The sequence below is a fragment of the Tripterygium wilfordii genome, chromosome 18 (genome assembly GCF_013401445.1).
Source record: "Tripterygium wilfordii isolate XIE 37 chromosome 18, ASM1340144v1, whole genome shotgun sequence".
Classification (NCBI taxonomy): Eukaryota; Viridiplantae; Streptophyta; class Magnoliopsida; order Celastrales; family Celastraceae; genus Tripterygium; species Tripterygium wilfordii.
In genome coordinates, this window is record NC_052249.1 from 347,684 (window position 1) to 369,924 (window position 22,241).

Sequence of the window (22,241 nt, forward strand, 5' to 3'; positions counted from 1 at the left end):
CTTGAAATTTCGGTGCAGAAAATTACAGATTCGCCGTAGGTGTCCGGACGGGTGTCCGGATGCTTCATGCCTCCAACTTTGTGAGCCTCTGTCTCAATTTGTGAAGAAAGTGTCCGGACGGGTACTGTGGGTGTCCGGACGGTAAGTGTCCGGACACCTTGGGAAGTGTCCCGACACCTCACAGCAAAAAGTGCCCAAAAAGTGCTCCAACTTGCCCGAACAAGGTCCGATTCCTACAAAACCAAGGGGAAACATTTGTAAGTGTAAAATTAAGCTAAAATGCAATCAAATACATTAACTAAGTGCTAGAACATCCTAATTAAAGGACATTAGAACCTCAAAATAGAGGTCCAATCATTGGACCTAACCCACTTGCTTAGGCCTAAGGAGAAACAAAATCGTGCAAGCCCGATGTATCGACGGGAACCAAACAACCCAAAACGGATAATATTGTTGGTGTGTATGGAGGCGTGGATTTACAACATGGTATCGGAGTATGTCTCGGTCCAGTTAAAAAAGGGTTTGACCTCTACCTATCCATTTGTCGGGTCTGACATAACCCAATCCACAGGTACGAAAAAGTGTTAAAATACCACATCAATTGGATAATATTTAACCATGTGGTATATAATATTTATGCATTTTTTGCAGCAACTCCAATGTTTGACATCGTTGGCTTTGGAGTGATACTCATGCAACTGATGACAAAATTTGAAGACGCATTCTTTCCACCACCTAAAAACAGACGGGGGAAAATAAAAATAATTCTGATATTCACATTGCGGAGAAAGTGGAACAACTCTTGCGGGATGGAGGACGACGTTACCAATTTCCGGAGTTGCTGGGGTCGACTGGTGGTGACAAACAAACTGCTATAACCATAATGGAGTGCGGACTGACATGTGCAAAAAAAAAACCCAAGGGCCCGCCCACAATCAAAATTTGTCATGTATAAAAAACCAAGTGGGAAATTGGGAAGGAAAAAAACAGAGAGAAAATAAACAAAACATCATCTCATATACTAAATTACCAACTTAAATTACCAAGTGATTGATCAGTTGGTGGAAACAAGCACAATAAAATCACAAAGAAAAGTAACTATTGTTTGGTCAAAATCAGGTCAAATTCTAAGAAATCCAAATGCGCAAAACATATCGACAGCAAGGAAAAACAAAGTTAAAGGGGAGAAGCTAAAAGAACAAAATAACTAGATGCAATAAAAATTATCATGCCTTGGGGGTAACCCAAATAGCTGGTGGCTTCACAGATTTGGAATCTGTTTTGTAAAGTGACTCAATAGTATCATCCCTGAAGTTGAAAATGCCGGTGTCATAACCTGAAGGCCATCCACGTTTGTGTAACTCACGAGAACTATCTGTATAATATATCCGGTTTTCTTGATACCCAAAAATGCGAGGATCTGAGAGGGAAAAGGACTGATTCAAACCCAAAAACAATGCTACTCCATCTAAATTCTCGACGTCAATCCAACTTGGCTTTGATCCGCCCACTGTATCCAACTTCCATACACAAAAATATTTCGTTTTTAATGAAGACGAAAAATAATGATTATGATCGACCAAATCGTACTTATCAAAACAATTCAGGTCACCATTACCAGATTGTTCTGCTTGGTTGATCACATGATCTTCTGTATGGAGATCTTCAGGAAATTCTTCCTCATCCTCACTGGAATCATATCCGGTACCACAATATATTTTCCATAATTCTCCTCTTGATTCCACCAAAAAGAAACTACAAAGTAAACATTGCTCCACTTCTATCTTCGTCATTGATGGTTGAGGAGAAGCACGAACGTCACAAATATAAGTCACTGAATTGGATGATACAATGTAGAAGTTTCCCTTGAAATACAAGGCATCCATATAACCCTCCCACGTTTGACGTTGATGGTGAATAGGTGTCCAAACTTTGTCACCAAGCTTGCAAAAAGCCAATCCGTCAAAGAGAACCATGACAAAGCAATCCGAGGCGTCACTAGGATTTTTTGATAATATTTGTTGAAACCCAAACACAACAAGTCCCACATCTAAAGAATAAAATGAAGTTGTGTGGTTTATAAGGTGTTGGATGGGCCTAGTCTCATGAGCCATTGGCTTTTGAGATAGTGGGCTTCCATCCAATATCAAGTAAACCCATGTTAGGCCCATGTAATATGGGTTTACCCCCGGTCCAAATTCCCAACATGGTATCGGAGCTCGGTTGCGGGGGTGTGTGTTTGGGCACAAGGAGGAGTTCCATGGGGTGGCAAAAGGAGTTGTAATCATAAGGATTGCACCCAAGCTACTGTGTTTTAGATGGTTGAAGCAAGAGATGGCAGAAAGGAGTTTGACAACCTTTTTGAAGCTGATTTTCTAGTCCTATCTTGCAGATTTGTTGACCGGGTATTTATGCAGGTTTTACTACCTTTCTGTGAACACACATGAAGCAAGGAGGAGTGTTGGAGCCAAGTGCTTCATGTGTGTGTGTAACACCTGGTGTATATGTGTGTGGTGTCAAGTGAACCAAGTGTATGGTTTATGAAGAGCCATGTGTGTGGCTATTTTCTACTTTCTAGTGTTTAAGTCGGTTTAGGTGTGTCTTTATATATATGGCATGTGTTTAGTTGTAAAAGTGGGTTAGCACCCCAAAACAAAAGAGGAGTCATAGACTCCATTTTCAGGGAGCTTTAAACTCCATATTTGGGCTACTGCCCTGTGTGTTAGAGTCTTCAAGACTCTGTTTTATGTAAGGAGTTTACCTCCTTGTGTTTTCTATCAATGAAATTCCTTTTATGTGTTCGGGTTTTCTACCCTTGTTCAATTCCCAACATGGTATCGGAGCTCGGTTGCGGGGGTGTGTGTTTGGGGCCCAACAAAGTGGCCCGGGAAAAAAAAAATTGAGGCCTCCCACCTCTGAGCACACAAAGAGATGTGACAAGTGGGATGGGTTTGAGGATGTAGGGACCTGTGTTTGAGGGGGAGTGTTGAAACCCAAACACAACAAGTCCCACATCTAAAGAATAGAATGAAGTTGTGTGGTTTATAAGGTGTTGGATGGGCCTAGTCTCATGAGCCATTGGCTTTTGAGATAGTGGGCTTCCATCCAATATCAAGTAAACCCATGTTAGGCCCATGTAATATGGGTTTACCCCCGGTCCAAATTCCCAACAATATTGCTTTGTACACGTCCCACTTAGACAGGCGTTCCTCTCCATCGGAAGGCTGCTGCAGGGTAGTTTCAGAAGGAAGATCTATGCGACGGTCAGAAAACGGATTCAACAAGTACATGTCCAAGTTGTTTTTTATCATCACAAGCCATCCCTCGTAGGATCCACGACATAGATCTATGTGAGGCACCGGAATTTGGGGCAAACGCTCCCCTTCTTTAGTGATATCCTTGCCAACCGGGAAGCTCAGCAGACGACGAAATTTGCAGGTGACATCACAGTTGATGCCGGGAACCATCAGACAAGGAGAATAAGGAAGGACATATCTGTTGAGGTAATCCAATATAACATGGCTCCATGATCTGCACACACAACTAAGACGATAGTGATCATCTGGAACATTGATCAGCTTTCTTGCGATTGTCAATAAGAGATCTGGCGGGAGTTCACTCCAGTCTGCCATGCTTCATCAATCAATAGAGGGATGGACTGAAAGTCTGGAACTCTTAAAAGTATATAGAAGAACTTTTTCTATGCAGTTAAGGATTTGGCAAGTAAAGAGGATTCCAGAGTTCTGTAGAATAACAAAAACTACTACAAGGCAAACGTGAAGCCTAACGTAACAATATTGACATGGACAACTCACCGCACGAGCAAGGAAAACTAATCCTAGTAATGGTATGTTACGTATGCTGTCATGAAGAAACGGTGCGTTTCGTAACATATGCTCCATTGGGTATAACAGAAAAGAAAGAAGCAGCAGGAATTCAAGTATTCAACAGTTTGACAGTAACATATTATATTATTAGGCTCAAATCATGAAAGAACAAATCACGAAAGACACCAAATTTAAACATAAGAGATGGATTCAGAGCAACTACACATAAGATTTTACCAAATATGCGCATTGAACCATGATGGTGCTAAAAAAATATATATATATATGTAATTGACATCCTCAAGAGCGACATCAAGATAGAAGGCAAATAGAGAATAAGATTATCATCAAACCCAAATATGAAATTAAGGAAAGAGTGTTGAATTGAAGACTTAGCTAGACGGATTACTATCCCTCAAGATTCCAGACCCTCGTTTATAGCGGCTTCGTCGGCGGCGGTCGGCCTCGGCTTTCAGCGACTTGCTAGTGGAAGTTGTCTTTGACAGAGTCCGGTCAAAGATAGAGTTCGTAAGTAATTAGTATTAGATGCTTTATGTTTTAGCCCTTAAATTTCTACTAGATGTGAGTTTGTGGCTCTAAAGATTCTAAGTTTCTAACCACACCCCTAAACTATGTCTTGATAGCAAAAACCCCACATGAAGGACCCTTTTGAAATAAAAAAAGCATAGTGATTAGGGCGGTAAAAAAAACCGTACAAACCGAACTGACTAATTGATCGGTTATTATAAAATATATGATAATGAGGACTAACCAAAAACCCAAAAAAATCGATTAAACCGTCAATAATCAACCGAACGATCAGTTAAATTTATGTTAAAAAATAAAAAAAAAAACTCAATCGAACCAACCATTTGGCACCCCTAATCATGACAACACTGATATTTTTTCTTCTACTTTTCTTTGTCAAATTCTATCATGTCCTCATAAAATAAATCTAAGTAGTCTCTATTTTTCATTTATTTAAAAATCATGATTTTTGTAAAATCTTTTGTATATATTATTCCATTTGTGTCACGAATTAACACATTCTAATTAACCAAAAAAAAAATGATTATTCACATTTTAAAGGGAATTAATTAAAACAAGTAATTGAATTTATATTACGTATGCATGTATTACACTGAAATTTGAGTTTACTACAACTGAAAAGTTGGCATTGACAACCTCCACACTATCTTCATGAAGCAACCAAATCATGTCATAGAATATGAACTCACCATCTAACATACTAATTGTTAAACAAATAACCAACATGTGTGATTTATAAACTTCAGCTCACCCCTTCACATCCTATAAGACATTTTTCCTAGGCTTAAGTGAGTTAGACCTAGCCCACTTGCTTGGGCCTAAGGAGAAACAAAATCGTACAAGTCTGATGTATCGACGGGAACCGGACAACTCAAAGCGGACAATATTGTTGGTGTATATGGGAGCGTGGATTTACAACATAGTATCAGAGTATGTCTCGATCCAATTAAAAACGGGTATGACATTTACCTATCCACTTGTTGGGTCTGACATAACTCAACCCATAAGTACAGGAGAGTATTAAAATACCACATCTGTTGAGTGATATCTAACTAATATCACATCGGTTGAGTGATATCTAACCATGTGATATATCATATTTCTGCATTTTTTGCAGCAACCCCAATGTTTGACAATCGTTGGCTTTGGAGCAATACTTATGCAACTGATGACAAAATTTGAAGACACATTCTTTCCACCACGTAAAAACAGATGGGGGAAATAATTCTGATATTCACATTGCAGAGAAAGTGGAATAACTCTTGCGGGATGGAGAACGACGCTACCAATTTCCGGAGTTGCTGGGGTTGACGGGTGGTGACAAACAAACTGCTATAACCATAATGGAGTGCGGACTGACATGAGCAAAACAGAACCCAAGGGCCCGCCCACAATCAATGGCGGAGGTTTTAGCTATACTCCCTATATAGACTACCAACTCGATTAAATACATAAATAAATAGTTTCTACACGTCAGACATATTTAAACTAGTTTTAAGAATATGATGTTTGATATTTAACAAGGTTGGGAGTGGGTTGTTTGCTTATAAAAGCAAAACGGTGATACATTTAAGTAATAAATAATGTTTACAATATTATGATACGTTAGGTTCTCTCATGAGAGATTTTATCTTATTATGATTGAACAAATTGGAATTCGAGAGTTAACAAAGACTTGCAACCAAAAATGGCGAATTACAGAGATCAGAAGTTGCATGTTGTAAGCAAACATACTAAACCAAACTGCCTTGAACAATGCATCAAATCTGCCTTGAAGATAAAGTCGTACAATTTTGACTTCTCTCAATTGCTTTCATCAAAAGAGGCTTAGAGATAATTAGAATATCTATGAATGAATTTCCAAGTCTCATAGTGGTGAATATACATTCTGTTTGATGAAATATTCAGCATATAGTCAATAAATTATTATTGCAGCTTCAAAAGCATTGACAGATTTTCCAATTTGCTACAGAGGATGAAAAAAATTTCAAATATCAACTCTTACAATCTTCACACCATCGTCATGAAGCATCTGTGACTGTATGGTCTCATAGAAATATAGAATACAAGTCCAATATCTAACAAACTAATCAAAATTTGTCATGTATAAAAAACCAAGTGGCAAATTGGGAAGGAAAAAAACAGAGAGAAAATAAACAAAACATCATCTCATATACTAAATTACCAACTTAAATTACCAAGTGATTGATCAGTTGGTGGAAACAAGCACAATAAAATCACAAAGAAAAGTAACTATTGTTTGGTCAAAATCAGGTCAGATTCTAAGAAATCCAAATGCGCAAAACATATCGACAGCAAGGAAAAACAAAGTTAAAGGGGAGAAGCTAAAAGAACAAAATAACTAGATGCAATAAAACTTACCATGCCTTGGGGGTAACCCAAATAGCTGGTGGCTTCACAGATTTGGAATCTGTTTTGTAAAGTGACTCAATAGTATCATCCCTGAAGTTGAAAATGCCGGTGTCATAACCTGAAGGCCATCCACGTTTGTGTAACCCACGAGAACTATCTGTATAATATATCCGGTTTTCTTGATACCCAAAAATGCGAGGATCCGAGAGGGAAAAAGACTGATTCAAACCCAAAAACAATGCCACTCCATCTAAATTCTCGACGTCAATCCAACTTGGCTTTGATCCGCCCACTGTATCCAACTTCCATACATAAAAATATTTTGTTTTTAATGAAGACGAAAAATAATGATTATGATCGACCAAATCGTACTTATCAAAACAATTCAGGTCACCATTACCAGATTGTTCTGCTTGGTTGATCACATGATCTTCTGTATGGAGATCTTCAGGAAATCCTTCCTCATCCTCACTGGAATCATATCCGGTACCACAATATATTTTCCATAATTCTCCTCTTGATTCCACCAAAAAGAAACTACAAAGTAAACATTGCTCCACTTCTATCTTCGTCATTGATGGTTGAGGAGAAGCACGAACGTCACAAATATAAGTCACTGAATTGGATGATACAATGTAGAAGTTTCCCTTGAAATACAAGGCATCCATATAACCCTCCCACGTTTGACGTTGATGGTGAATAGATGTCCAAACTTTGTCACCAAGCTTGCAAAAAGCCAATCCGTCAAAGAGAACCATGACAAAGCAATTCGAGGCGTCACTAGGATTTTTTGATAATATTGCTTTGTACACGTCCCACTTAGACAGGCGGTCCTCTCCATCGGAAGGCTGCTGCAGGGTAGTTACAGAAGGAAGATCTATGCGACGGTCAGAAAACGGATTCAACAAGTACATGTCCAAGTTGTTTTTTATCATCACAAGCCATCCCTCGTAGGATCCACGACATAGATCTATGTGAGGCACCGGAATTTGGGGCAAACGCTCCCCTTCTTTAGTGATATCCTTGCCAACCGGGAAGCTCAGCAGGCGACGGAATTTGCAGGTTATATTACAGTTGATGCCTGGAACCATTAGACAAGGAGAATAAGGAAGGATGCATTTGTTGAGGTAATCTAACACAACATGGCTCCATGATCTGCACACACAACTAAGACGATAGTGATCATCAGGAACATTGATCAGCTTTCTTGAGATTATCAATAAGAGATCTGGCGGAAGTTCACTCCAGTCTGCCATGCTTCATCAATCAATAGAGGGATGGACTGAAAGTCTGGAGCTCTTAAAGGTATATAGAAGAACTTTTTCTATACAGTTAAGGATTTGGCAAGTAAAGAGGCATCCAGAGTTTTGTAGAATAACAAAAACTACTACAAGGCAAACGTAACAATATTGACATGGACAACTCACCGCACGAGCAAGGAAAACTAATCCTAGTAATGGTATGTTACGTATGCTGTCATGAAGAAACGGTGCGTTTCCTAACATATGCTCCATTGGGTATAACAGAAAAGAAAGAAGCAGCAGGAATTCAAGTGTTCAACAGTTTGACAGTAACATATTATATTATTAGGCTCAAATCATGAAAGAACAAATCACGAAAGACACCAAATTTAAACATAAGAGATGGATTCAGAGCAACTACACATAAGATTTTACCAAATATGCGCATTGAACCATGATGGTGCTAAAAAAATATATATATATATATGTAATTGACATCCTCAAGAGCGACATCAAGATAGAAGGCAAATAGAGAATAAGATTATCATCAAACCCAAATATGAAATTAAGGAAAGAGTGTTGAATTGAAGACTTAGCTAGACGGATTACTATCCCTCAAGATTCCAGACCCTCGTTTATAGCGGCTTCGTCGGCGGCGGTCAGAGTCGGCATGCAGCGAATTGCTAGTGGAAGCCAAAGCCTAGAGGGCTTTGACTTCGAGCTGTATTTGACAGAGTCCGGTCAAAGATAGAGTTCGTAAGTAACTAAGTATTAGATGTTTTATGTTTTAGCCCTTAAATTTCTATTGGATGAGAGTTTGTAGCTCTTAAATATTCTAAGTTTCTAACTACACCCCTAAACTATTTCTTGATAGCAAAAAACCCCACATGAAGGACCCTTTTGAAATAAAAAAGTATCGTGACTAGGGATGTCAAAAAAAACTGTGCAAAGCGAGCCGACTGCCAAACCGACTAATTGATCGGTTATGATAAAATATATGTTAATGAGGACTAACCAAAAACCCAAAAAAAATCGATCAAACCTTCAATAACCGATCGAACAATAGGTTAAATTTTTATCTAAAAATCGAAAAACTCAATTGAACCAATCATTTGACACCCCTAATCATGACAACACGACAATTTTTCCTTCTTCTTTTCTGAGTCAAATTCTATCATGTCCTCATAAAATAAATCTAAGTAGTCTCTATTTTTCATTTATTTAAAAATCATGATTTTTTGTAAAATCTTTTTTATATATTACTCCATTTGTGTCACGCATTAACACATTCTAATTAACAAAAAGATGATTATTCACATTTTAAAGGGAATTAATTAAAACAAGTAATTGAATTTATATTACGTATGCATGTATTACACTGAAATTTGAGTTTCATACAACTGAAAAGTTGGCATTGACAACCTCCACGCCATCTTCGTGAAGCAACTAAATCATGTCATAGAATATGAACTCACTATCTAACCCACTAATCAAAGTTATCTCTACTCTCTGGAGTGGAACCCCATTTCTCTAATTTCAATCTCAGATGATTTCATGCATGTTTGACGTAGCAATAGCATTACAGTATGATCTTTTCTTGCCCACTAATTCTCTTTATCTTCCTTTGATTTCTTGAACTTTTTTCTCCATCCTTTTAAAATACTCCACACCTTTAGCTAATGATATATGTAATTGTTATAAATCTCATCCCACTCACAGCAACAATATTGTCCGTTTTGAGTTTATCGATTCCAGTGAATATATCGGGTCCGATCGCTTTGTTATTCCTTGAACCGTCTCACTTAATGATATTTGGGTCCACGGAAAATGTCTTGTTCGTAGAGTGGAGGAGGACCGGTCCTTATAAACCATATTGCCAAACCAAATTTTTTTTAATAATCCTAACTATATAGTAATTTAAATAAAAGACCCTATGAATTTTCAATCTAGAACCTTTTATTGTAAAAAAAATTATGTTTATGGTTGAAATAAGAAGAAATGTGACAATTGTTATTTATCATATTTTATAATTTTTTATTTTTAGAGTTATTTTTTACTTTTGAAAGTATAATTAATAGATAAAAAAAATCCCGTTGGCCCCAAACTCTCTCTAGGCTTTGCCTACCATGACGTAAAATTCTTTATCAACCATAACGATAACGATCCTCTCATATTAAGTCCTAACTTCGTCCCTATTTTTCAATGCCCCTGCACACGATCAAGGAGTACTAACATGTACACTTATTGCATGAATTAATTTCATAATTTTTGAACATGCGTACATAAGGGTCTTTCTTCCATTATAGCAATTAATCAAAGATGAGCATGGATGCTCTGGGCTTTCGGACTGGGCCTGTCGAGTAGCCCAAAACAAGTAACGGACCGGGTGTTGTTTGCTCACAAGTGCCAAACCATTTAGCTTGCATGTATTTGTGCTTTCTCCATGGGCCCAAATGCATATTCTTCTCTTTCATGCACCTCTTGGCTGCTCCACACAATATCTTGATCAAGGCTCCTAGTCTCTCTGCCTTGCCAACAAATATTTCGGGTAGCTGGTTGAGCAACTGATTGTAGTTGTTGCTTGCTCTTGCCATCTCGAATTCGGCTCGAAAATTCAACTCTATCACCACCCTTACTTCACCTTTCTTGGAGCTTGATTTGTCTATTACTTCCAAGTACCTGTGTTCACCTGCAATAATTGTTATCAAGTTTAGAGACCCAGACCATGTATCTATATGTTTTGTAGCCTTTTAGGTGATGAGTGTGGCATGCCATGTAAATAAGGTTTTCCTTTCAAACTTTAACAAAATGGGCCGTTAACTCAACATGGGCTTAGTTTCAACTTGGGCTTATGGAGATTATTGATTATTCTACCCAATTCAGATGTTGATCCAAATTCTGTTAGGTGGGGATCTCGATTTGGTAACATGTGACCATGTCCAGAAAATCAAATATTAAATCCCCAACAACTTAGGTGATATCCTAATTGATGAATTTCTCTGAATCCAAATCATATGACTCAGGAGATCCTGAGTTAGATTCTCATTGGGATTAATATCTTTGTGGTCATGTGTTGGATTTTAACTCAATTTATCATGTTGTCAAGTGAAAAATTTAAATACGTGTGAACTGTGAATCTAACGGTTTAAATTTAGACTCTGCTGTCACGGTTGATGAATCATGCGCAAAGAAACATTGAAAAATCGAAAAGAAGAAGCTGGTCTCTATGTACCTGATGGTATCTCCATTGACCTCCTCCATTTGGACTTGTAAATAGCACAATTGAAACCCAAATCCTGAAGCCGAACCGATACTTCCTTTCGTAAGCAATTCCGGCAACTTCCGGCCACCGGATTTCTGCAAATACATTGTACGCCAACCAAGTTCAATTCCTTCACAGCATCTTTCGTAGCTTGACGAATTCTTGATTCAAAAGCAGTAGTCCTGTACAAAGTTGCCTGCAAAATTCCACCAATTTATCAGTCTTCTTCAACAAACATAATATATATGTATGTATATAAGCTTAATTGGTTACGACTTACATGAAGAAGTTGATATTGATCTTCCCAAAAGTCTTTATCTTCTTCAACAATATTAGGATCAATCTCGTCCTCCTCATCAAAATCATCGTAAGAGTCACTGGACTGACAAGAATCATTTGAATCATTGCCATCTTCGAAGAGCTCAAATAAAAAGTTGGTGAAACTAGCTGCTGCGTCGATATCATCGGAATTCCGCCTCGTCATCATCGAAAAATCTACCAATTTTTGGCTTATTAATTAATGTTGTGCTTGCTCATTTAACGTAAAGTGTCGCCAGCTATATATACTAAGACAAGGGGTCCTGCGTGGGACCCCGGTGTCAGAGGTGGACGAACAAACCGCCGCGGAAGGGGGAATCTCTTTTGGCTTACGTGTCCATGTGTCAATGGAGGATACATGAGCTCGACTCAGCGTGTGCCTGTGTGGTGGATTAGTACAGCTGGGATCCACGTTGGCCTGACCAATAGCGAGTTCGATCATATTCCTGTTTCGGATATACTCAAAAATATTCTGTTATTTTATTTATAATATATAATATTTCAAAACACTAAACAATGATTAAAAAGGGGTGTGTGGAATTATTTTAATTCTTGAGAACTTGAACTTTGTAACAAAATTAAACCTTCGATGAAGAGATGAGCAGTTTTATGGATTTCAGTGTTTTTTATCTCAACAATCTCAAATATTAACATGGACGTATACGATTTCACATAGATTATATGGGGTCCATGATTTCACATGGATTATGTGCGTCTATCTCAATATTTGGGATAGGTGAGACAAAAAGTATTGTGATCCTTAACATTTTTGTAGAGAGATTCCAGTTAGCGCTTTTTGTGACGTAACATGATTAAGGAGCTTGATGGCTTGATTTACAAAAAATGATAAAGATCACAATTGTTGGTATCTCATTTATCCTAAATACTGAGTTGGACATGTGAATTCGTGGGCTCAAAACGTCCCACAAGATGCACATGAAAATACATACGTACAACTCAACAGTTGAGATAACTGAGATATCAGTTGTTGGAATCCATATCGTTACTGTTTGGCTTACCAACTTTGGTATCGGGGACACAGTTTTTTTGGTACCCACTGTTTTTAATATTTATCACTTGCATATTCGGCGGATTAGGCAAGTTGAAACAGTCGGCGAGTACAAAGCATAATTGTTAATGGAATATTCTTTCAAGTGAGGGGGTTTATGTTACATATATTTTTCCTTGTTGTAAGCTGGGAGGAAACAATGATGAAGGACCCCCTCTTACATGACTATATGACATGAGATGCACGAGCACTACTTGCAAGTTGCAATACTAGATCAAACAAATAAATGTAATATAGTACTAGATCCTGATCCTGTAAAAGAGATTTACCATTATTGAATTAATGCAGTACAAGTAATCCCACATACATAGATGTTGATTTGTTACGATAAATTTTGAGTACGTGTGGAAGAAAGATTAAGGCATTAATGGATAATCTAGTCATTTAGATATATAGATTAAAAAATTCCCTTTTTCACTATCTCGATGCACTTTTCTGGGTAACTCAAAACGATATCATATAAATTTATCATTTTGACATTCGAATATGAGTCTAAATTTGGACCGTAAGGCTTATGCGTATATAAATTTCTCGCCTAATTATAAGATTAGTTGGGTCAAAAACCCAACGAATTTTGCACAAGAACATTGCTGTCAGTGAAAATTGTACTCGGCACATTTCGAATCCAAATGATTTTACTCCGAAAAGAATTATCGATAAACTATTACCTAAGTCATTAAAATACAAGTTAATTGATTAAAGTTCATTTCATCTACATGGGAAGATAGCTTTGTTACTTTTCCTCACCCTTTTGAGACCTTTTCACCTTTTTTTTGGCCTACCGCAGATTGGTATATCAATTTAATATTTCATAGGTTGGTGTCACTGCAGCCCTTTTCCACAACAAAAAGAAAAGTGATATATTTTCAATCGGTACTTGCTAGTGGCAGGTGGCATATATATTTTTTAAAAAAAGACCATAAGAGATGATAACAAGATAGTGACACTAAAATTGAGTAATTAGCTTTAGATAAAATGAATTGATAAGAATGAATTAAATCCTTTCAATATTCAATTGAGCTTTGGTAGGAACCAATTAATAAGCAATAATAGAAGTTTAAAAAGAAAAAAAGAAAAACAAAAGAAATGATGTCACTTATGTGTACGTTCCATTATATCATAATTACCAATCCAATGCGTCCGTCTTCACTCATTGGTTAATTGAATAACACATAGTAGTAGTGCAAACCTGAGAAACACGTTGTTGTTGTGCGTTGATGTGGTGCACCAGACTCAATAGGACAATGTTAATTAACGGGTGGTTAGTGTATTTTTCAAATTTGAATTGCAAGTATCTATCTCAATTCTCAACTATCCATAAATTTCCCGTCAATTGATAATATATCATTGATTTTGGTTTATCACATCAACGAATAATGTGTTATATCAAGACCACCAAATAATTACTCGGGCAGGCCTAGGTCTGCCCTGTGTTTCGGTGGAAAATAATTAGTCAGACAATAACGGAATTACCATTGTGGCCATCATTTTCATAACTAATGCGCTTATTATACAATATTGATCTACTTGTTCTCTGATGGCATTATCAGTTCCAGTTATTTCTAAGGATCTATCTAATAATCCAAAAGGGTATATATATAAATAAAATAGGGTGCAAGTTAACATGATTTATGAGGCACACCAGAAAGAAACTACATATTTGATTAATGATATCATTTTCTTGGAGTGGAAATTGCAAGTGCAGGTTAATTAGTTTTCTTTTAACATGTAGACCAGGCCTCCCCGTTATTTGTCATGTTGAGCCCAACGTCTTCTTGTTTGTGGGCCTTTTATTGGACTCCTTTATGATATTTGTATTGGGCTCACTAATTATGACATCAGCCCAAAATCTTCATGTTTCTGGCCCATTACTGTCTCCCTTTGATGGGCTCGTAGAACTACTAGATTGAAACGGATTCTGGGCCTGACTTCTTAATCTTATAGTCATGTAAGCATGGTATCCAACAAGTCACTAGGAACCTCAATCAAACTCGCCATGATCAAACAACAGTTTTATGGATCCCAACATTTTTTGTCCAAATTATTCTGAATTCTAAGATGGTACACACGATTTCTTATGAATCATAAGAAACATGTGGGACCCATGATTTTATATGAATTATTGGACAAAAAAAATTGAGATCCTTACCATTTTTTATCATCAAATCCAAAAAATATGAAAGCAATTATTTTCTCTACACCATCATCATATAATGCGAACAATCAATATTGACAAAAGAAGATTTTCAAGTTTCAACGACCTTCCATAAGATCAGAAATAGTGAGCGACCCAGAAGAGGAGATAAGCCTCCCAAATTCATCAAATGTTGGGTGCCTAGACACCATTATTGAACTTGTCCTCATTCTATCAAGCAAATTGACCTCCATTCCTTCACTTTCAAGATCAATCCCTTCACTTGGCCCTTCCAAAATCTTCACAACCTGCCTCATTTTTGGCCTCAAATTAGTGTCCCAATGAGAGCACAGCAACCCCAAACCCAACACCCTCTCTACTTCCTGTTCACTATATCCACCCTTACCTTTTATCCTATCATCCAATGCAGAGACTAGTTCTCCTCTTTCCATTAACCTCCATAACCAGTCGATTAAGCTCGGTTTACCGTCTTCAATCGGTCTCCGACCACATACTACCTCTAGGACTAATACACCAAAACCAAAGACATCAGTCTTAGCCGAGGCACGTCCGGTCCTAACCATCTCCGGCGCCATGTAACCTACTGTCCCAATCACTCTTGTGGAGGTAGTTGATTGATCGAGATCAAGCAGACGAGCCAAACCGAAATCGCCCAACCTTGCATTCATGTCTTTGTCAAGCAAGACGTTGCTGGCTTTAATGTCTCTGTGCAAGACTACCGCTTGCCAGCCTTGATGTAAATAGAGAAGACCAGAAGCAACATCTTTCAGAACTTTGATTCTTTCATTCCAACTCAACGTTGAACTCTCATCAGACCCAAAAATTCTCTTGTCTAAACTACCATTTTCCATGTAATCATACACCAAAGCCAAGCTTCCTTTATCTCTTTTACACCATCCACGAATACCCACCAAGTTCCGATGCTTCAATCTTCCTAAGATGGAAATCTCTGGCAAAAACGTCCGGACACTGCCTTCTTCTTGAAGAGGAATTCTCTTCACTGCTACTTCTATTTCTCCTGTCATTACCCCTTTATAGACCTTGCCATTGCCTCCAATTCCAATCACATTTTCTTCTGAGAACCCCTTTGTTGCTGCATATATCTCTTGAGAATCAATCCGGTGAGGCCAATATTCCAATTCCCAATCCTCTATGTCTTCTTTTTGCTTCCTTTTCATTTCTCTCCTTCTGAGTATGAGCAGATATACTGATCCAATACTTCCAATACAGAACAAACAACCTAAGCTAACACCAACTATGAATCCTTTTGATCGAAAAACCGATTCCTTTGGAAGCACAAAGGAAGGCAAATTCATGGTAACCAGAGCATCCCCAATTGAGAAATTGGAATTACTGAAACTCCAAGCTAATATCTTGTGACTTTGAACCAACTGTCCTGTCGCCCCAGAAAATCCCACATACATTTCATCTAGAAAAATCCCAGAGAGATTGAGAAAAGTACTTATCAAAGGCCTTGCAGGCCTTATATCCCCTGCCTTGGCCATGGTGACATTGATTCTTGAATCCTCACAATCAATCCAAACTTGATAGTTCACTCCATTGTTTAGCGTCAATTCCTTGAACTGACTATCATTTTCACCTGTCCAAAACCCAGCTGTATGTGATGCAGAAGATGTAAGAGAATTCTCATCAACACCCACATGGTTAGCGTCTGTGTCGTTGTACTCTTCGTTCTTGAAAAGATCGAACTCAACAGCAAAAACATGGTTACTGGAATTTCCATTATTGGTCAAGTTGAAAAGGCCAAGAAACTGACCTGTGGTTACTCCTGATATGCCCGTAGAAGGCACGACTACAAAGGCGAACCCATGGCCGCGGAGGAGATTCTTATAAGGAGCAATGGAGAAAATAAAGGAGGTGGAGAATGGAATCGGTGTTGACGAATCCGGTTGCTTTGTAGGAATCTTTAAAGGGTATAAAGCACGCCCTATCGTCATGGTGGTGTCATTTGTGAGAGCGAGGATTGAAGATTGGATTGTGGCACTGCCATAGGTGAGTAGGTTCGTGGAGTTGAAATCCGTGTTGTAGACGAACTCAATCGGTGTTGCTGGGCTCAGGAGGAGGAGTATAGCTATGAAGAGAAGATACAGAGTGTGTTGAGACATTAGAAACAGAGGAGAGAGACAGAGAGAAAGAGAGAGGATTATAGCAAAGAAGGGAGAGATTTTCGGAGATTTGGGAGCCTACAATGATTGATCGGTTTTGTTGTGTAATTTATCCAGACAGTCAAAGCTTCCTAACGTCGGCTAAGGTGTGAAGGTCAAATGAACAAACTCATTGAATGTGCTTTTTGGCTCGAAGAAAAGTCTAAAAACAATTCACCTAAACAAATATCTTGAATAGTCAAGACTAGATATTCATATTTGTGACTTGTCAGATTCAGACAATAAAAAATATAATTACCATTGGATGCACGCAGAAACCGAACTTTCTTTCACTGGCGTTTCAATGCAGTTGAGTTATTGCACTCCATCTCTCATCACTATTCACTAACATATGTAATAGGTTTGAGTGGGGAGATGCGATATTATCTTGAAATAAATCCGTGAGGAGAGGGTATGAATGACCGTAAAAGACACCCAAGAGATGATATCAGAATGTAAAAATTAGGGTAAATGCAATGAGAAACAATTTACTGGGCCAACATTTTTGTTGGCCCGGTCCCACCTCTATTACACAAAAAGTCAAGTCAAACACGTATTCTAATACATGCACATCAGTAAAACACAAATTTCTATACACTTTTTCTTCCCACACACTTTCTCTTTCCACCCAACCCAACAACATTCCATTCCTCCATATTATCCACAACAAAACTACACCAAAACATCAAATATCAATACATCCACATCAGCAAAACACTTATCCCAATACAGCCACATAAGCAAAACACATTTTACAATACAGCCACATCAGCAAAAGACAACATCTTTGTTGGCCCAATACCAGTTCACCATTGCATTTGCCCTTACATCCATAATCACTATTTCAAACTGTCCATATGCTCTGGAAAACCTCAAATCAAGAAGGAAAAGTTTGACTACCTGGGTTTGAAGAATCTTTGTAAGAGTTTTAGAAGCTCAAGTGATGTGGGAACTGCTTGTCCAAATTGTAAGTTTCTAACTTGAAAAGTCAGATGATGTATTACATTCTCAAGCATGAATTCAACTCTCTAGTTCACATATCAATTTGTCATAAAGATCTGATCAATTAGTCACTTGTTTAGAGGCTAATTGAAATAGACCAGACATGAAGTAGAGATTAAAACAATATCAACAACTAAACACATTCACTAAACAGATCTGTGGGTTGACTATTTAACCCGCATACAAATACAGATAACTACGCGGTTCAGCGGTTGTGCGTTTATACATGTAAAGGAAGCAAGACGACCGCCTTTGACGCCTGTCCTTGGTCAAAAGAACCCACTAATATTCTTTTTTTTGGTAAGTTAACGTTGTATTAAAATAAATTGTACAATATAAGAGGAACATACCCCAAGAAGGCAAGAACAATGTCCGAAGACTCAAACTGAAGCCAACTTAAATTCTCTCCCATGTTAAATTCGCACACGATATATTTTGGTATATATATATATATATAAAACAAACCTGAGTCGTTGGGTTGAGAAAATGTTCATCTTACAAACTGCGATATCGGATACGAGACTTGAACTAAAGACTTTTCGTTTGTACTAAGAATTACGATGGTCAAATTTACCATCTCTACCAATGACCCGTTATTGAACTTATAATCTGAACAATAGTAGAAGCTACTTCACTTTGAGCAACATAAGTAAATATAGATTTTTCTTAGATAAATTATGTCACCAGTCAGAGTTGAGCTTGTGCCAAATTGCAGAAATTCCAAAGCCTACCAGGCAAAACGAGCAAAATCCAACCTCCAAAAGCACACATTTCAATAAACCCTAACATTTACCAATGGCTAACCCCATCCCAATATCGGATCAGGTTTCTCTTCTCTCACACACTCATTGAAACTGTCAACCATCCAATGAACTCTCTCTCTGTAGTCTTGGATTAAAAAATTGCACTATAAAACTTGCTCCATGTCTTGAATTTGGTATGAAGATCAACAGGATCAATGAAGCTGACTTTTTTGAGGTTAGCTTTCATTGTTGGTTAATGGGTTCATCTGGGTCTGGTATTTTTGAGTTTTAACCTTGTCATTGCAAATATTTTGACTATTAAGGCTTTTACAGTTGTTGGTTTGATGGGCTTATCTATGTTTTTCATAATCTGCATTCTCCATTCAACAATTGCAATAACATGTGGGTCCTTGATAATGTTCTTTCTTCAAGAGATATATGTACTTGGTCATGGTGTTGAAACAGCTCAAAAGCTTTCTGGATCAACTCCACACGATCAAATGTTGATCCAGATTTCAAATTCGTTTGGTGGGTTACTTCTGTTTGCAGTAGGGTTTCTACTGTTCATGGTTGCCTTCGTGAAGGACAGAGAGTTTCAGAGCTTCTTCGCTAAGGGATGTGTGCTTCTTCATGCTTCAATGGCTTGTTGGAGGGTTTATTTTGAGAGGAGGCTTGAGGATTTGGCTTGGGATTGGCCAAGGCAGATGGTTGGGGATTTTCTGCTAGGACTTTCTTGGGTGTTCTTCCTACTGCACAGTTGGAGAGAAAAATATGATTAGCCCAAGAAAATATTTTAGTTTCAATCTTATAATCATCTATAACAAAACCAGAGGTTTCCCTGGTATGTCATGGTGTCTCTGTCAAATCCCTTAGTATCTTCTGTCTCTAACAACAAATCATCTGGGGTTTGCTAACAAAATGCTCCAACTTTCTTTTTGTCAGAAGACAAGAACTTCACCCCAGTGAAACGATTTGATAGAAGAGTAACCTTACGGATCACATTACCTTTTGTCCTAGTTATCTCAAATAAATGTTGATATGGACAAACATACGATTACATATGAAGTATTTGTGGTATATGAAATCCATGATTATTCATATGGATTATGTGTATCCATCTCAACATGAGGGATAATTGGGACAAAAAGCACTGACATCCTTAACATTTTTGTTCCAAGTAATTGGGTCCCTGAATGGTGCCACTTATTTGTACTTGTAGTAATAATCCATTCAAGTAGCACTCATTAGGTTCTTTCCCTTTTAAATGTGTTTCCATTTCCACTTAGACTCCATTCTGGACAGGATATGCTTACAAGTCAATGAAGTACCACCTTTTTCATTACCACTAAACACCAAAGAACAAGAAAAGAAAAGGAAACCCATCACTGGAAAGTAAAAGTAGTGGCTTGGGAGGAAGAAGATTCTGTGAAATGTTAAAGTTGAGCTTGGCAACCTAAACAAGAAACCAGTCAGATTACAGAATGGGAAAAAAGGATACTTCGTCAGTCCTTTTGGTCCAAACACCAGAGAACTATTTCTTTTGGGGGCCTGTTTTGTTAAAATTTTATTAAATGCCCTCTAAAAATCACTAAATTACAACTGGATGCTTTACCTTTACTTCTTACCAATTTAATTACATTTAAATTTCCAATATTATCCCATCCGAAGAGAGAAACTCTTGAGATTGATTGAGAGAGAACAATCAAAACTGTCTTACTGCAGAGAAAGATGGAGCGGGAAGAAGAGGACACAACACCAAAATCAAGAGAACCACCACCACCACCACCATCATACAGCTTACTTTTAAGAATTATGAGCAAAAGGAGGACATGGGTATGTTTGTTTGTGCTTGTATATGCCATAATCTTATCATCTTCATGGAATTTTGTCAAATCCATACTTTCTTGGTACAAACTACAAGCCCAACCATCCTCATCTTCATCTGGGTGGCCTGCTCTCTATGCATCAATGCTTCTTGGAGGAGTTTTTGGTCTGCTATCCATGATTGCTGCCCTAGCTCTCACAGTCCCAGCCACCCTGGTCATCTGGATCACAGTTGTAGTTCTTTTGGCCTTCTTTGGGAAACCCAGAAAGGTTCTGGTGGTTGAAGGAAGGAAGATCACAAGGGAGATTTTTGGGTTTGTTTTGAAGATTTTGTTGAAGGAAGGGAATATTGTGGCTGCTGTTTGTGTAATTTTAGGGTATTTTGCTCTTTTTAGAAAGACTAGTGAAGGTGTTTCATAGTAAATTGTTGTTCCTACCGTAGAGGCAGGCTCTAGTAACATTGTTGCCTGTTTTTGCTAATTCCACTGTATTTTCTCATTGATGCAGTGAACCCTTTTCTTTTATCCTTCAAGCCTTCTTGGTTCTTTACAACAGGATTTTCTTGTCTACTGAAAATCCTATTACAGGATACCAGTTTGAGACCTGAACTAGATGTATGCAGTATGCCTTACCACTATCAGGCCTTAAAATTTAGATGGGCCCAAGAGGCCTCAATATTTTGTCCAAGCCTTCTCAAAACTTAGCGGGGATAAGGCCTAGAAATTTAGATGGGCCCTAGAGGCCTCAATCTTTTGTCTAAGCCTTCTCAAAACTCAGCTGGATCAACCATGGAGGCATGGACTCTGGTCAATCTTGAGATTTAATGAGGTAATAAGACCTTTCGGGCAAATCATGGACCTAATAATGGGCTGAAACTCACATTATCACAATGATAATAATATTAAATATTGTTCGTGATATTTGATCCGTTGGCTCAAAGAGCGCGCGCGCCATTTTTACCAAATCGTAACCTCCGTACCGTGCATATACCGTCGATTCTGAGCTACGGCCTATGTAAATGTAAGTTATCGGTAACAATTGTTCGATTCGCGACTCCATTTGGGACCTGTACTGGAAGCTTTGGGCAGTGACAATGGCGAGGTGTGGGGTTGGAACTGGCAACCAAGAATGGCGAAACCTTCAAATTCCGAAAGCGGAAGATCGAAGTCCTCCGATTGCAATGGAGGCAAACCGGGGAGCAAGTTACGGACTTCCAGTTAAGCAGGCTGCGACGGCGGCCTCACAGGAGACACAATCGCTCAAGTCAGAAACTGCTGTAGAAAAGCAGACAGCTTGAAAGATGCGAGCCAGCCTTGCTAGATGGTTTTTTTCTTGTGCAAAAGTCCCACATCGAATAATAACGAAAAAACACACAAGGGAACCATATGATAAAAAGAACGAGAAAACCAATTGCAACTCATACCTTTCTCGGCCTTTTGGCTAAGATCAAGTGTAGTATCTGTTCTTATCAGTTTAATATCTGATACGTGGACCATCGGTCCACATGATATTAAATTAATTTTTTAAGGGGGAGTGCTCAATACAGTAGCTTGCTGCTGGAGCTCTCGAGCGTCGCCCATGCGTTGCACTATTGCACGGGCCTGGGGCACCCCTCCAGATTTAGTCTAAATTATTTATGTTGGCAGAGTTTTTTATTGTGGATTAGGCCTAATGACGGCCTTTGAAAAGCATGTAAATGAATGGGCTAGTTTA

General features: G+C 38.2%; 6 protein-coding genes and 1 non-coding gene across 9 annotated transcripts; 3 read left to right on the forward strand and 4 right to left on the reverse strand.

Annotated features, from left to right (window-relative positions):
* Positions 1-1,125: 1,125 nt before the first annotated feature.
* Positions 1,126-4,313, reverse strand: LOC119983853. 2 transcript variants are annotated; one of them, XM_038827583.1, is made up of 3 exons: positions 3,177-4,313; positions 1,619-2,018; positions 1,379-1,520 (listed from the first exon to the last, which is right to left on the reverse strand). In XM_038827583.1, exons 1-3 carry the CDS (start codon positions 3,630-3,632, stop codon positions 1,483-1,485), a joined length of 894 nt encoding a protein of 297 aa, XP_038683511.1. In that variant the 5' UTR covers positions 3,633-4,313; the 3' UTR covers positions 1,379-1,482. The 2 variants fall into 2 exon arrangements, with proteins under 2 accessions (XP_038683510.1, XP_038683511.1); XM_038827582.1 differs by having other exon boundaries at positions 1,126-2,018.
* A 1,897-nt stretch (positions 4,314-6,210) lies between these two features.
* On the reverse strand, positions 6,211-8,716 carry LOC119983948 (probable F-box protein At4g22165). 2 transcript variants are annotated; one of them, XM_038827686.1, is made up of 2 exons: positions 7,150-8,716; positions 6,864-7,051 (listed from the first exon to the last, which is right to left on the reverse strand). In XM_038827686.1, the coding sequence occupies exons 1-2, from the start codon at positions 8,003-8,005 to the stop codon at positions 7,014-7,016; spliced, it is 894 nt and encodes a 297-aa protein (XP_038683614.1). In that variant the 5' UTR covers positions 8,006-8,716; the 3' UTR covers positions 6,864-7,013. The 2 variants fall into 2 exon arrangements, with proteins under 2 accessions (XP_038683613.1, XP_038683614.1); XM_038827685.1 differs by having other exon boundaries at positions 6,211-8,716.
* A 1,474-nt stretch (positions 8,717-10,190) lies between these two features.
* On the reverse strand, positions 10,191-11,767 carry LOC119984256. Its single transcript, XM_038828121.1, has 3 exons — positions 11,533-11,767; positions 11,223-11,448; positions 10,191-10,679 (listed from the first exon to the last, which is right to left on the reverse strand). The coding sequence occupies exons 1-3, from the start codon at positions 11,737-11,739 to the stop codon at positions 10,300-10,302; spliced, it is 813 nt and encodes a 270-aa protein (XP_038684049.1). The 5' UTR covers positions 11,740-11,767; the 3' UTR covers positions 10,191-10,299.
* Positions 11,768-14,608: 2,841 nt separating this feature from the next.
* Positions 14,609-16,999, reverse strand: LOC119984255 (probable L-type lectin-domain containing receptor kinase VII.2). Its single transcript, XM_038828120.1, has one exon. The coding sequence runs from the start codon at positions 16,918-16,920 to the stop codon at positions 14,893-14,895; it is 2,028 nt and encodes a 675-aa protein (XP_038684048.1). The 5' UTR covers positions 16,921-16,999; the 3' UTR covers positions 14,609-14,892.
* A 1,503-nt stretch (positions 17,000-18,502) lies between these two features.
* LOC119984258 lies at positions 18,503-19,599 on the forward strand. The gene has a single exon (XM_038828123.1). The coding sequence runs from the start codon at positions 19,049-19,051 to the stop codon at positions 19,481-19,483; it is 435 nt and encodes a 144-aa protein (XP_038684051.1). The 5' UTR covers positions 18,503-19,048; the 3' UTR covers positions 19,484-19,599.
* A 669-nt stretch (positions 19,600-20,268) lies between these two features.
* On the forward strand, positions 20,269-21,060 carry LOC119984257. Its single transcript, XM_038828122.1, has one exon. The coding sequence runs from the start codon at positions 20,433-20,435 to the stop codon at positions 20,946-20,948; it is 516 nt and encodes a 171-aa protein (XP_038684050.1). The 5' UTR covers positions 20,269-20,432; the 3' UTR covers positions 20,949-21,060.
* Positions 21,061-21,947: 887 nt separating this feature from the next.
* Positions 21,948-22,143, forward strand: LOC119984907. Its single transcript, XR_005465005.1, has one exon. It is a non-coding gene; the product is annotated as a U2 spliceosomal RNA (small nuclear RNA).
* The last annotated feature ends 98 nt before the right edge of the window (positions 22,144-22,241 follow it).